Source organism: Gavialis gangeticus, unplaced genomic scaffold (genome assembly GCF_001723915.1).
Source record: "Gavialis gangeticus isolate Ggan-Ray unplaced genomic scaffold, GavGan_comp1, whole genome shotgun sequence".
Classification (NCBI taxonomy): domain Eukaryota; kingdom Metazoa; phylum Chordata; order Crocodylia; family Gavialidae; genus Gavialis; species Gavialis gangeticus.
Genome location: NW_017729014.1, coordinates 21,235,244 through 21,250,044, shown reverse-complemented (window position 1 = coordinate 21,250,044; position 14,801 = coordinate 21,235,244). Strand labels below are relative to the sequence as shown.

General features: G+C 56.1%; 1 protein-coding gene across 5 annotated transcripts in view; it reads right to left on the bottom strand.

Annotated features, from left to right (window-relative positions):
- ATP13A2 (ATPase 13A2) overlaps positions 1–14,795 on the bottom strand; it is a 45,431-nt gene extending 30,636 nt beyond the window's left edge. For 2 of the 5 annotated variants that reach the window (XM_019511942.1, XM_019511947.1), the window contains exons 1-4: positions 8,701–8,866; positions 3,116–3,189; positions 2,359–2,526; positions 1,316–1,404 (exon numbers count right to left, since the gene is read on the bottom strand). In XM_019511942.1, coding sequence (XP_019367487.1) covers positions 1,316–1,404; positions 2,359–2,526; positions 3,116–3,189; positions 8,701–8,851 — 482 coding nt within the window. In that variant the 5' untranslated portion in view covers positions 8,852–8,866. Of the gene's footprint in view, positions 1–1,315; positions 1,405–1,514; positions 1,662–2,358; positions 2,527–3,115; positions 3,190–6,531; positions 8,602–8,700; positions 8,867–14,729 lie in introns of those variants that run through there. The other 3 variants (XM_019511944.1, XM_019511946.1, XM_019511945.1) reach the window with 3 other exon arrangements.
- Positions 14,796–14,801: the final 6 nt, after the last annotated feature.

Sequence of the window (14,801 nt, the reverse complement as noted above, 5' to 3'; positions counted from 1 at the left end):
GCTACTTGTATGGATTTTTCATAGAGAAACAAAAGCATTTTCCAGAGCAGCAAATGTGATCGCTTGACAAAAGCTGGTGGATAGACGCAGGGGCTGCTCTAATATTTCCAGCTACTTCTGGACAGGTCCTGGCACAAAGGGGCCCATAACCTGGGCTCCTACCTATTCCCACCATCCAAGTCAGTGATAAATAACCTCTCATTTTTACAACTGGAAGGCTTTCACTGTGCCTCTTTAATATCCTAACACCCATGCTTTTCCCCTCAGAGAAGGCAAACAGTTTTCCAGTTGCAAACGGGCAGGCTGGATTTAATAATAGGATGGAAATCGCTGGCAGATCACAACTGAATTACTTCTGCAGCTAGTCAGAGCACGAGTCTCCCTCCCTTGCTGAAAAACAACTGTAAAATAGAGTTGGATTTACATGATGAAGAGCAGAGCCCAAGGGAGACCTAGTGACATTTAAATGTGGACGCTCTGGTAGGAAGGTAAGATAAAATGAATTGCTATTGCCAGATAATTGATCATTTTGTAAAGGAATTGTAACCAAGTGTGGGGCATCTCTTAGCCGGGAGGTAGAAACAGGTGGGGAAATCCAAGCACCTCTTTAGAGCAAAGCTCCTTGTTCTCTGCAGGACAAATAGCTCCAACTCCAAAGCCCAGAGCAAAACTCAGGGCCTGGGAGGTGGAACCGAAGCCCCAGGGTTGGGAGTGATCGAGTGCTGCGCTTCTCCGCACCTCCCAGTTTTATTCCATTGCCAAAGAAAGGGCAAAGCCCTCGACTGGAACGGATCCAGGATGGTGAAAAGGGGCGTGCGGAGGTGGCAGAGGGCAAACTTTGTGTGTTTAGCCCACTGTGCAAGCATCTATCAGTCCGCTGCACAAGCGTTGGCATGGGTGAGACTGGAGCTCCCCATGGTGAACACTGGCGGTGAAGGGGGATGCACTCACTCCACCGCACCCATTGGGACCTTCGGCATCCCTTTCTCTCCTAGCAAAGCCCAGGGAGCACATGTGAAAGGCAAGAAATACAGCCAGCAAGGAGCAAGTCCTAGGGCACAGACTGACTTAGTTGGTGCCATCCAATATGCAGGCAAGCTGCTGCTCTGACCCAGTAGCTGCACTTGCTTCTGCAGTGATGCATGCGTAGCAAAGCCCTTGCAATGTTACCCTGCTTCATCCAGGGGCAGAGACGGAGCGACCCTGCTCTCCTGTACTGCTCCAAGAGCACTGTGATGGGACACGGACCTTGCAGCAGCAGGCACCAGCGCCTGGGCCGGAGCTCCCCCCAGCCTCCAAAGCGGACAAAAGGTACCTTTGTCTGTAGCGCAGGAGCCCGGCTTCCCAGGTGTCCCCGATCTCCTCCGTCTGCACCCGCGTGGTGAAGCACTGTCCAAACCGGTCCTGAAAGGGAGGATTGCCACTGCTCACTGGTGGTATAGGTTTCTGCGCCCTACCACAGCCTCACTAGGTAACCTTGGGCAAGTCACTTAGCTTCTCTGTAGGATGCTTACTATGGTAAATGATTGTGCACCATAGTCATGCACCATAAAGCCAGAAGGGACCCCTGGGATCAATGATAACCGGAGATGTCGAAGGGCCTAACTTCCTGACCTATTCTGGGCCCAGATGGGATTCAGGGTCTCACGTCTCCGCAGGACCTGCCAATGAAAATCTTACTCAAAACACCATCATTTGGGACTTTAAAGCCTTTTCTCTGGGCACAACAGAGTTCTGAGGCCCCCTGAAAGGTCAGCGAATAGGGCCCAGCTTTATCTGCTGCTTTTCACCATTTGCTCTGTGCTTTGTATTGTATCTACTGCAATGATCAAGGGGGGAGCTGCTCTCACAGGGGGCTTCAATGCCTTGCTCCAGGTGTGCCAATGAACCAGTAGCAAAACTCAGCGGTCCTGATCTCCAAGCTCCTGCTTTTGCTATTGCAGAAAGATGGTGGGGAGGGAGAGGGAGATACCAGGCTCTTGGCAGCAGGATAGAAAGGTGAGAGGAGAACGAGGAAGCCCTGCACGTTGCTCCAAAAACCATCGGCTTAGCATTTTAGGACTACGTGATTTAACTTCCACTGCTTTGCTTGTGCTGGGGGAGTCAGGCAGATGGAGGGGCTGGTAGGTCCTCTCACGGGAGCAACCCCTTCCACTCTGGGCCAGCTCGTAGTACTCGCCCCGGTGGAGATAAGGACCCCACTGTGCTAGGTGCTGTACGAGGCGGCTTCTGCCCCAAAGAGCATCATCAAAATAGGCCGGGCAGGGGTGGGGGAAAGCGGAGCATCCTCACCCCCGCTGTAAGCCAAGCCCATGTCTTCACCATGAGATGAACCTCTTACCACCCACATCTCCTCACCTGGATTATGACCCAATCGGCTTGGCTAAGGGGGCAAGGCCTGCACTTCGCTCGGACTTCGAGGCTCGGCTTCCAGTGGAAGACGATCAGGAGGAGCCCAGCCGTCAGCACGGAGAAGAGGTGGCACAGGACGACTTTCCATGTTCTGCTCTGGTACCCGCTGACTTCCTGGAAAGCAGGCATGGAGGACAGCGCAGCCCCGTGAGCAGCACCGACCTGCCCACCCACGAGCGCAGCCTCGGAGCCTGCCGAGCTGAACACCCGAGGCTGCACGGGCCAGGTCCAGCCCCTGCCGATGTCAACGGGGGTATTGGAGCAAACCCCGTGTCTGCTTGGTGTTCAAGTCTCACTGGCAAGGACGACTTAGACGCCAGCTGTTATGCACGTCTCCCCATGCACCGTTCATCGTGCCATCCAGCAACCTCCAAGGTTGTATTACCAACCCCTCTGAACCTGACCCTGGCTCGCCCTGCTCAGAGCCCATCAGACACCACGAACCCCTGAACGCCTTCAAAAGACACCTGGATGTTTTTCTTGCTGGGATCCTATGACCCCAGCTGACTCCCCGCACCTGGGGCAGGGGGCTGGATCAATCTTCTGAGGTCCCTTCCAGCCCGAACGTCTATGAAATCTATGAAACCGGCAGACGTCCCCTCTCCCTGGTGAGAACGGTGCAACGGTGCTCGTCTCCCAGCCCCGCATTTCCTTGATTTCCAGCATCTCCTGCCCCGTCCCCCCAGGGGACCCTCGCACGTACCATGCAGGGTTTATCCGGGACTTGCAGTAGTGTCCCGTAGCCTGGTTGCTGGTTTCTCATCAGCCTGCTGCTATCTGCAAAAGCAAAGATCGCCACATTACTTCCCGGCCTGGTTGTCCCCCACATTTTAACCTCCCACAGCAGGAGGCAGATCCCAACAGCTGCATCTGGGATCCTGCCAACCACGTGGAGGACTCAGACCAGTCACTGCAGCCCATGACTGCAAGGCCAGTTGCGCGAGGACTCGTGCAGCGCCCCTTAGCACAGTTTGGCCACAGACCGAAGGACAAAGATGGTCACACCATGTTAACGGGCCACACCAACCCCTGTGGGACAGCCCGATACCAGATGTTAGCTCGATGCTGCATTGTGAGCTACACGGGGTTTATCTCCCCAGCCCTACGAGGCTGGATGTCCCTTGGGAAAAACCCAACCTCAGCTTGGACAAGGTAGCACCGTCTCTGGCAGAAGTCCTGACTAAAGGCCTATTTGCCTTCAAAGCTCTGGCAGTTTGCACCCACGCGCCACTCTGCCCAGGAGCGCTGACCATTGCACGATGCCCCAGGAAGGAGGCAAGCTTATACCGATGGGGGCAACCAAGCATGCAAGAGGCTTGCTGAATCTGTCCGCGAACAAGGGCGTCAGAGCAGAACTTTGCACCCAGGCGCGCCTTGGCATCCAACTTTGCCTTTGCATCCAGGTGTGTGACCCGGCGAGGCTCCCACCCCAAGGTGATGAAGCCGTGACCCCCTCAGCATCTGCTGCTGCTTTGCAGAGCAGGACCAAGCCCTGACCCTCAGGTCCTGATGATATAGCAGCAAGGGCAGGGAGACTCCAGCGCAGTGGATGCCACATCAGCAGAGAGATGCGGCGTTGGCTCTAGCAGGCCTTTATACTCACCATGGTTTTGCTGAGTCCCCAAGGAATTCAACAGTTCAACCAGGGTCCTTTCACCCACCGGCTTCCTCCTACTGTCCCTGCCCTACCCACTTCTGCCTTTCACCGAAATAACCTGGAAATCCAGGAAATGATCTTCACTGCTCTTAAAACAACAGGTTACAATATGCCCCTGGCACGGTCAGACTGGTACAACTGCATTTTTTCCCCCCGGCTTGCTCATGGACTGTTTCCAAGGTGTTTAAAACCCAAAGAGTCTCCTGCAGTGTGTCCCTGAGATCACAAGAGGCAATTCAAAGATCATGCTAGGACGGTGCTATATGGAAGCCAGTGCACAGAGGGACAGATGGTCAGTGCTGGGGTCCACTCTGATTACAGGCAGAATCAGAGAAAACCTCCTCCAAGCACAGACCAGCAAAGCCGCTGCACGCACTGGTGTGGTTTAGGCTGGCTCCGAACGGAGAAAAGCTGCCCCCGTGCAGCTCAGATGGGTCTCCCGTGACTTAAGCAGGGCTTGCCTTGGTGCAGGAGGCGGCTGGTCCCAGGGACCGTCACCTTGGGGAGACAAAGCGCAATGGGTGTAAGTGGAGATCCAGGCAAGGAGGCGACAGAGCCCAGGGAGAAGGCAGCAGAGGACGAGACGAGGCCTGTCTGATGTGGGAGATGATTTCGAGAGGGAGAGGCAGAGCTAGAGCTGACGGCAGCCACGGATTAATCCCAGACATCAGGCCGATCGGCTGTCGCATGGCAGTCTGCCCAGACTCGAGTGCAGGGACCTGATCCATGCGTGCGGCACGGAGCCGGGGAGGCTCCCACAGCCCCCAGGGGGCGGCTGGGAGGTGCAGTGCCGCCAAGCACGCTGCAACCCGGCCCGCCGGCACCCGGAGGTCATTCGCTCCGGGCAGGACACCAGAGCTCTCCCCAAAGACGCTTTTTCCCCCCGGTCAAGCTGTTCCCAAGGGACTCTCATCCCAAAGCAGCTGCCCCCCTCCGTGGGGTGTGTGGCTGCGGCTTATGCAGGGCTTTGGGATCCTTCAGGACGCAAGATCCCACGATGTCTCCTCTGCTTTCTGCAGATATATAATACAAGCAGCAAAAAGGGATTGTGTGTGGCTCGACTGGTTTCCTAACGGCCACGGGGCCTTGCTGGCTGAGGGTGCACGCTTCAAACTCTTTCTATTCCACCCAGGAGAGCGCGCGCACACCAGCAGACTCTCCCTAGGCCTGAAGAAGGATGTTTGTGCCTGAAAGCTTGCAAAGAACAACTTTTCCAAGTGTTTAGCTGGTCTAATAAAAGATATCACATCGACCCAAAGAACCTTACCTGCCTTCTTGGAAACACTTTGAATCGGCAGTGCTTCAGTTGTGTGTGGAGGTACGCTGGCCTCCAAGCCCAAGCCTCACCATGCAGCATTTTGCAGCTACCCGTCTCCTTCAGAGTCACTTTTTGCACCGTTTGGGCTGACCCGTGGCATTGCGGAGCGGTGTCATCTGTCTGCTTGCTTCTTAGAGCGCATTCAAGTGCTGTAAGCCTCAAGTCTGCCTGTGCTCCCGGGGACCCTGGTGCACCCCGACGGCAGCAGCTGCTGTTCCACCCGAGGCAAGAGACTTGTGCTACTTTACACCAGGGCCGACCGTGGCCCCCAAATCCCCAGTTCAAGTCTGGCATTAGGTCACAGCAGCAAATCCCAGCAGACGGGCATTGGGAGGCCCTGCCTAAAATGAGCCAGCAGCATCCATCCAAGTCCCTACAAGACAAAGGGTCGTGAAACCCAAACCCACCGCTGCTGCCATCCTCGTCCTTAGAGGACAGGGGACAAACGAGCAGGAAACACGGACGTCCCCTGCTGCCCACGGACAGATGCAGAAGCAGCTTGGGGGAGACTTTACCTCCCCAGTCTGCATGGCGAGGGGGTTAACCCACGTTCACTAGAGGACGTTACATCCAAGGAGAGACCGAAAGAGCCAGTTTGCTTAATTTAGAGAGAAGACAGAGAGGAGATGACTTTCACATGCAGAACAAGCCCCTGTAAACAGGAAGGTTGGAATAAACTGCTCTCTGCCTTCGCCGGGGACACGACAAGAAAGGATGGCTGAAATGGCAACACGGAAAACGTCCTGACATTGAACCGAGCCATAAGGACAGCCGAGCACAGCCAGGATGGATTGGGACAGGGACAGGGATGTAGTGCCTATCGTGGGAGCAAACTGGACATCTTGCTGCCTGGAATGGTTGGGGCAGAGTCAATCCTGTCTTGGGGCATGGGACTGGTCTTGATGATCTCCTGAGGTCCCTTCCACCCTGCTTTGACACTAAATCCAGCCTTGGTATAGATCCGTGTTGCATTTCCAGGTGTGCTGACCTGCTCGGAGGGGAGATTCCCACCTCCGCTTGGCATTTATTAGGACACCTGGTATCATTACTGCAATTAGCCACCGGCCCAGCTGGTCTTTCCCTGCTCAGATCCTTCCCCACACAGAGCCCAGCCCTGCAAAATTAGTCTCAACTAAAGACCTACCTGCACAGGGAGGACAGAGAGGCCTTGAATAGCCAGCACAGACACCCAGCCGCTTCTCACTGATGTGAGCTGGAGCTGGCAGAAAATCCCAACAGGCAGAGGATGGCAACACCTGGGCAATTTTGCAGCAGGGAAAGCTCCAGCAAGGCAGGAGGAAGCAAGCAAACATCAACCAGGTGCTTACGTGGGGCAAAGTCTTATTTACTTTACTGGTGCCAGAGCCTCGATGCAGGACAAGACTGGGATCAAGCCGGAGCAGGAAGTGGCCGCAATCAGAAAGAGAAGCAAACCAAGGGCCACCTCCCGATATGCTGCAGCTATAGGTGGATGTAACTTGCCATTGCTTTAAAAGGGAGAGGTGGTTTGTGCACCAGCGCTGGGGCCCAACTGCTACCTCTGCATGCTCCTCAAGCAAAAGACGGGAGATAAATCACAGCAACTTGTACCCTGAATGGGTCACACTGACAACGGCTGTGCTAGATCTCTATCGCTGGTGGCACTGTCTACCTGTGCTTCAATGCCAGAGTATCTCTAATGTCTGTCCACACCGTGACTAGCACAACTGCAGGGTGCACTACCTGCAGAAGAAGGTGACAGCCAGCGTAAGTAAAGGTCTCAGCCCAGCCTTCAGGGCTTAACACAGCAAAGGCAAGGTAACCACCGGGGTTATAAAACATCACAGCAAACAGGTTTGACCCTCGCAGCCTCCGTTGCGGTCAGTGGGGTCACGACGGTGAAGTCCGCTGCCAGCTTTGTGTGCCGACACTGCCTGGGGTGCCCGGCGGGAGCAGGAAAGGTGTCGAGACCCCTCTCTCAAATGGTGAACTCATTTGTACATCCCACGTGGGCAGACATAGGGGTGTCCCTCCTGTTCTCTTCTGCAACCCCAATGCAGCCAGGCCTCGCACACCCCACTGAAAAAGAGCCTGGAAGTCTCCTCCGGCCCGGGACTCCCCCCAGGGCAGCTGATAAATGACTGACGCCACCTTCGGCCACTATTACTATAGTTCTCCAAGGCTCGGGCTTAAGGATGTGTAATTCTGCCCCGCTAAAGGGAAGCAAGACCAGCGCCCAGTGCCACGAGAGCACTGGGAAGGAGCAAAGGGGAGGTCCTGCCTCCCTCCACCAGCTGGCTGCTTTCCTGGCGCCGTGCGGTGCCTTCTGCATTCCCAGCGTTCGACTACAAGTGTCGAACGCTGGGTGTTTTCCAGCTTCGCAGGGAACAAGTCTGAGCAACCGTTTGCATGAAACAGAGACTATCGAAGCCCAGAAAGTCTGCAGGACACCTGGCTGGTGGTGGGATTAACTCCACATTCCAGGCTGGTCAGTAATCCGCTTCATCCCGCGGGATGTATTGGTTCAGTTATTGAAAAGAAAAGGATTTTTGGCAGGTCAGACATGCCCCAAAGGCCGGGGAGACAGAATTTAAGACCGACGGCAAAAATGCAGCTGTTCGTTTAAGCCAGGCGGGAAGAAAAGACAGATGTAAAGAGAGCTTGTTTTAAACAGATATCCCCCGGCATGTTTGAACCCCAGCGCGGCAGCTCAGCGTCAGGCAGGGCGAAAGAGCGAGGGAAACGGATGAGAAAGTCCCCCAGAAGAACATAAAACTGCTTTACTTGCCTGCGGGATCTCTCCAAACTGGGCCAGGCAGTATAAATAGCAAAAAGCAGGGCACAGCGTTAACATCTTCCGCTTTAACAACCCGGTTTTAGCCACAAAAGAAATCCTGGTATGACGTCCGGATTCTTATTTCCCGTCCGTGATCTCTCCTTTTGACACAGCTGAGACAGCCGGTTGACCAAAGCCGCAGGCAGGTAATGCCGACATTGCTAGGACCGTGCTTCCCGAACACGGGAGGACGCGGAGACGCTCCAGAGTCCACGAGAGCAAGGAATGGGAACGCAGAAGTGAAGCGTGGATGGAGGAAAAGGAAGAAACAGGAAAATCGCAGCGCTGGAGGGGTCATGGCGCAGCTGCAGGGTCACCCAGGTGCTTTTTTATGCTGCCTACCAGGGGTTTGCGGCAGTAGGAATGGGGGTGTACGGCCCCCCCAAAGATACGTGGTTCTTATCTTGTGACCAGCCGCCCTAGCACGACGGCACCTGCCCTGCCTCCACCCGGGCTGCAGGTTCGGGAAATCGTCTGCCGGGGGCTGGCAGCTCTCACCTGGCTCAGAACAGGGCGAGGCGAATCTCCTCCTGTCCCGGCTCACCCCGGAGACTTTGCAACCTGCCCGAGAGCGGACGTGTCCACGTAACACGCCGTGCCAGGGGGAGGATCTGGCCGGTGCCGGGAGCCGGCGCAACCAGTTTGACATGGAGCAGAGCAGCCACACCTACTACATCAACACGGGAAGCATCCTCCTTCCACATCAGCAATCTCTTTGCGCCAGCAACTCATCTGCGGCTGCGGATAAGAATCTCTTTCAGTCTCAGCGAACGGACGCAGGGATATCAGATATGCATCCCCAGCCCAGCCTTAGCACCAGAGGAGCAGAGCATGGGGCAGGCATTGATCTGCAAGGTGCAAACGTAATGGGGGGTCTGGGCGAGCCCTAGCTGCCAGTCGTGGAGCGCCTCTACCCGCCCTAGACACCCTGGGTGCCTCGCAGGGTCTTGGTGGGTTGCACTGCTACACGTTATGTACATCACGCAACGGCCTGGTCAATCACGCAATACTTCACATGCACGACTGGTCTCAATGTAAGTAGCACACAATTAATGGGTGAATCGCGCCATACATTCAGACCTGTCTCACGGGCGAAGTAACTATCACGCGATAAAAAATGACCACCGAGCTATGTAAAGAGGCAACCAGCTGTACACTTAGTGCCTGAAAATGAGGAACGACTCTACGGGGGGTTTCTACCCAGCTGTATTTGACCATGTAGCAGGGCCCTTGGAGGCAGAGCTCTATTGCACTGACCTGCCCACGCGGGATTATTTCCTACCACACAAATCTACCTGCCTGTTACTCAGTGACCAGCTGACCCCAAGCAACCTCTTTCAGGATCCTCAAGCATTTTCCAGCAGCAAATTGCCTGGTTGTAGCAGCAGCCTGTCCTAGGTGGCCCTGAAAACTGCTTCAGCCCCTGGACACAATACAGGGGTCAGCCCCTGCAAGCTGCTTTTTGTCAGCCTCCTAATTACGGTGTCCTGTTGTCCTACCAACGCTGTAATTAGGAGTGAGCATACACAGGGCATGCACACGCAACCCTTGCACAATGCCTGTTAGCCAGCAGCGGGCTGAAATAGAAGAGAATAGCCTACTACTGCTACCAGCTCATGGAGTTAATGCTTTTTTTACTTTGCGTGGCAAAGGTCTGTGCTTTGCTCCTAACGGTGTTCAAACCCGTTCTGGCCGAGAAGCCTCTTTTGCAAGAAAAATACTTATAATAACAGGGGGGAAAAAAAAACAATCCCAGCCCATGCACGCTGTAGGGAGAGCTCACATTCAGCCATCAACACCCAGTCTCAATCAGGAGCGGGGACCATGGCTTTCCTACCCCATGCCAGGACCAGCAAAGTGGCCAGGACTTGTCGGGGACCTTATACAGTCCTGCTTCTTTCAGGTCACAAGGCTCAGATTAAAATCAAGCCCTTCCACCCGCGAGAGCCAACACTTGCTGGGGCTTTGGGCCGAGGTGTCTTCTTCGCCCAGGCAAATCGAGGCAGAGGACGAAAGGGCCTGTCCACTTTGGTAGCAGGGCACCCTCTGCTGGGCATTGCTTGGGGAGGAATCAGACGGGAAAACAGCCGTTTCCTAAGGAAAAGGCCAGAGAGATGCCCATGGATGGCACCTGCACAGGGCATCCCGCTGCGCACGCCAGGCTCAAGCATGCAACCCCTGCCTCGCTGTTTTGCAACGTGCACAGGACTTCATGCCACATCCCGAGCACCACTCATGCCTTGGGCAGGCACCGTTCCACAAGACCTGGGTGCCTAATTCCCCTAAACCTCTCTGCAAAGGGAGCGGGGGGCCTTTCTGGACTACCTCGCCCCCCTGCAAGCCTTTCTGGACTCAACTGAGAACCCGACGCTGCCAGCCCTTGCCCAGATCAGCGGGCACATGGGAAACTTGCCCTCTTGGGAGGGATTTAACTGGCCAGCTGCTGGCCCCCGGGAAGGGTGCTCTCAAGTAGCTTATCCCCAAAGCAGGGTGTTACGTAACACCCTGGCAGGGATTAGCACGCTCCTCTCAGACCAGGGTCCAGGCGGGACAAGCACGTTTGAGACTTGATCGCAGCAAGGGCTCACGGCAGGGCATGGGAGCGGAGGCAGCATAGCCCAGGGAATATCGGGCTTGGAAAAGCTCCTGGCAGGTCACCGAACCCAGCAAAAACCTCACCAGCTGCCCCATAGGATGGATGGGGAAGGAACGGCAAGTTGCCCATTGACCAGATCCGAACCCCAGGGAAAAATCGTCCTGACTTGGAGAGCGGCTGGGAACAGAGCTGGAGCTTTAAGGGCAGCAGCCGATGCTACGACGGAGGCTCACAACCATCCCCTTGCTGGAGCGCGCTTCCTGCCATGCTGAGCGCACGTGACCCCCTTGCTATAACACACTTCCCTCTTGCAGAGGTCATGGCTGTGATCGGGCTGCAACCCCGTGGGGTCGGGTGGGTTGCAATCCCGGCAGCTCCTTGCAGACTGCGCCGGCATAGTGTTAGCAAACCGTGTTAGCAGCCAGATGTTAGCCCAGCGACCCCGTCTGTGGCCCTCTGGGCTTCCTCCATCGCCTGCACATGCAGGGGGGCTGAGGCTAACACAGGGGCAGATGCTCCGGCAATGAGATGCACCCTACCGAGCACCCCTGGGGCGGGGAGCTGAGCAGCTGGAAGCAGCAGCTTCCCTTACTGCTTGTGGGAAAGACAAACTTCCTGCCTGAGGCCTGATAAGGCATAACCCCGGTTGGCTCTTGCCTAAAAGCAGCATCCGTGCGCGGGAACCCAGATGCCGTGGCATCGGGTCAGGGAAGTCCCCACGGAGGGGGGCTCAGGGAGCAGCCCGAAGGTCAAGGGCCTGAGGGTTTTTCCACTGCAACACAACATGCATCTGCCCCCGATTGTGCAACCTGGGCTGTTCTCACAAGCAAAGACCCCACGAGAGGAAGGCAGGGTGCGTAAAGGCCCAGAGCAGCAAAGTAGAAGAACTGGGCTGTGCTCCCACCTCGGATGCAAGCTTCCTGCTTAGCCTTTTAATGAATGCCGTAGAGAAAGAGCCCATTTCACAGATGTTGGGGAGAAGAAACTCTTTCCTTTCTGCCAAGGGGTGGGTGTCCCTCAGGGGCCGGGCAAGGAGGAAGAGGGGAGCAGATTTATCGCCTGACCCAGCTCCCCCTGCAACCTGCCGGGAGGAGCAGTGTGCCCAATAAGCCCCACAGGGGAAGGTCAGGTAACAGCCACACGGGTGTTTAATCACCCAGAAATGTGCAGACCTTGCCCATACCTTAGCCCAGGGATGGGGCCACCAGCCATGCAAGGCCCTGCAACCCCTGCACGGTGGCACGTGCCCTCTCCAGGATGACCGATGCTTGCCAAAGGGCTCTCTTCCCTCTTGGCAACAGACATGGGGCAGATGGCACACGCCCGCGGCCGGGCCCTGCATGTCCGATAAGAGAACATGCTGCGGGTTTCTTTCCTTGCAGATCTGCTCTCCAGCACCTCAGCTCTGCTAGCCCTGCGTGACCTGACGTACTTGCTCCGGCGTCCGCAGACAGCATTGTTAAGGGCACAGGCCGCTCGGTTTCCCGAATTAAAACTTCTTCCCAGGCCCCCAGGCTTTGCTCCTAATTAGGACCATTCAGGCGGGAGGTCACACAGAAAATTCGTCATTCTTACAGAAAACAAGAGTGATGATGATGACTCCCAGGCAATTCCCTTTCCCCTCGGTGGCCTGGTCGCACCCATCCATCAATGCCTGCTGGGCTTATCGTGCTTCCCAGTGATGCAAAATGACCCACCCGAGGTAAGGCGCAGGACGGATACGGACACGACGCTTTCTGCTAGCTCCGCATCTCAAAGCCGGCGCATGGTTTGGCATCCCTCACTGCCCCCGGTCCGGAAGAGGAAGCATCGCAGTCCTGCAGGGCTGAAATGCATTTGCTGACATGCCTGGCTGGGACTGCAGGGCTGCCCCCCAGCACCGAGATGCGCTGGCTAGGCCACAGCTGGATGCACAGCTGGAACAGCCAGGGGTTGAGCTGCACTGGCTAAACAGCAGATGGGGCGTCTGTACGGGACTTTCAGCATCAGAGCTGGTCCTAGCTGGCACAATCAAGTCCTCTGCCCCAAAGCTTGTAAGGCCAATCCCTTGCAGTGAACCTCCAAGCCAAGCCAAGCCAAGCCAAGCCAAGCCAAGCCAGCAGCTGCTAGAGATCATTTTCTCCAAGTACATTCACCCAGTCTGCTTCGAACAAAGCAATGAGCTCATCCTTTATCATAACAGTAGTCACACATTTGAAAAAAGAAAACAAAACAACCAACAACCTTAACTGTGCCTATGAAACCCCAGGCAACTAATGAAGACATCTCAGTGCTCACATGCAAAACAGTGCCCAAGACTGAGAAGAACCGAAACCCGTAATGAAGTAGAGAAACAGTCCATAATGCACAGTCATTTCCCTTCCCAAAAGCAATTTCAGCTCTGTCAAAGTTGGGTTTTATAGAGGTGTGTTGCTTGGGGTGGGAACATAGCGCACATATTCATTGCAACAGCAATCAAGGCTCCCATCACACTGGCACAGCTGGCCCGATCAGCACAGGAAGATGCCATTGTTACAAGGGCAGCCCTCGTTTTGGGGGCAAAGCTCTCTCGCTGGTGCTGTGAAGACCAAAACAACTCGCAAACCCCAGAAGCACGTTCCACCCTCCCCGCAGTCGCAAGCAGGCCTCATCCTGACCGAGCCCCACAAAAGCTGCCCGGTTCCTGGTCCGGGTTGCCATCTCTTTGCTTAGCTCCACTTGCAGCACCAGGGCCCGCACAGCTGTGACGCCAAGCAAGGCAAACCATGGGGCTGTATTTTGTTCTGTCATCCCGGTGCATTCAACACTACTCCAAGCTTCATTGACTTCCCCACGTCTGCTGCAGACCCGCGCTCTATGTGAACAAGGGTCTCCAGGCGCCTGGCTTCTCTCTCGTTAAAAGGGTCTTGAAAGAAAAGTTTCAGCATTTATTACTTATAGCAGGGGCCTATCGATGCCCAGGCTTTTTAAAAACTAGGAGCCAAAATCCAACTGACTGATTTTCTTCTGACCAAGACAAACACCAGCAAAGCTGGCTTGCATCTGCCACGACTTCAGCATACAAAGCTGGATAAATGTCTGTGCCGTAGGCAGGGACAAGGGGACGGTCACGGCACGGGAAACCGGCACGAACACAGCTACGCTAGGTCTTACGCTGTTGTGACTATGTCGAATAGGACCGGAAAGGACTTCAAGGCATCACTTTGCTCAGTCTCTGCCCCAATCTGAACCATCTCGGAGGTCTGACGAACCCGCGCCTGAAAGCCCTGATGCTAGACGCCACTGCCTGTAGATAAGAGATAGCCAGGGCGTGGAAGAGCCGCCCTGGCAGGGCTTTCCAGGCACGAGATGCAAACCCGCAGGGAACCCCGCTCAACCGCGTCCCGCTCCCCCTGCAGCGGTGTTAAGGGGCACGAGCTGGGCCTGGCAAGGGTCACATCCATCTCGCCTGCTAGACGGGCAGAGCCGGGCGCCAGGAGGGGAGCAGCTGGAACAAGCTCTCCAGCTCCAGGTGGACGCTCACACCCAGGACAGCTCGGGCTGGTCCCTAGCACCCCCCGGCCTGCCCTCGAAGCCGGCACCCGCAGGGGGCTGCTCGGACAGCTCCGAGACACCCCCGCCGCAGCACGGCCGAGCCCTACAGCTGCTCCCGGGGGAACCAAGCCAAGTTATGCCCCAGACCTCGGGGGCGCTGTGCTCTGCTGGCTTCTGCCAGGGCGGTTCACTGGCACAAGACGTATCCCCCCCACCCCAGCTTCCCTTGTGCTGGGAAGGAGTGACTGGAGCGCAGCAGGGAGGCAACCCCGCTTTGCTGGAGCATGCACAGACCCAAGGGGGCATGCACCCACACACTGGGGTGTGCACCCACCCAAGGGAGCATGCACCCACACACTGGGGTGTGCACCCACCCAAGGGAGCATGCACAGAGCCAGGGGGGCATGCCCCGACCCACCTGCGCTCATGGCCGGGCTGCGGCTGCCGGGAGCGGCGGGTGCGGAGCCGCAGACACAAAGAGCCTGGCTCA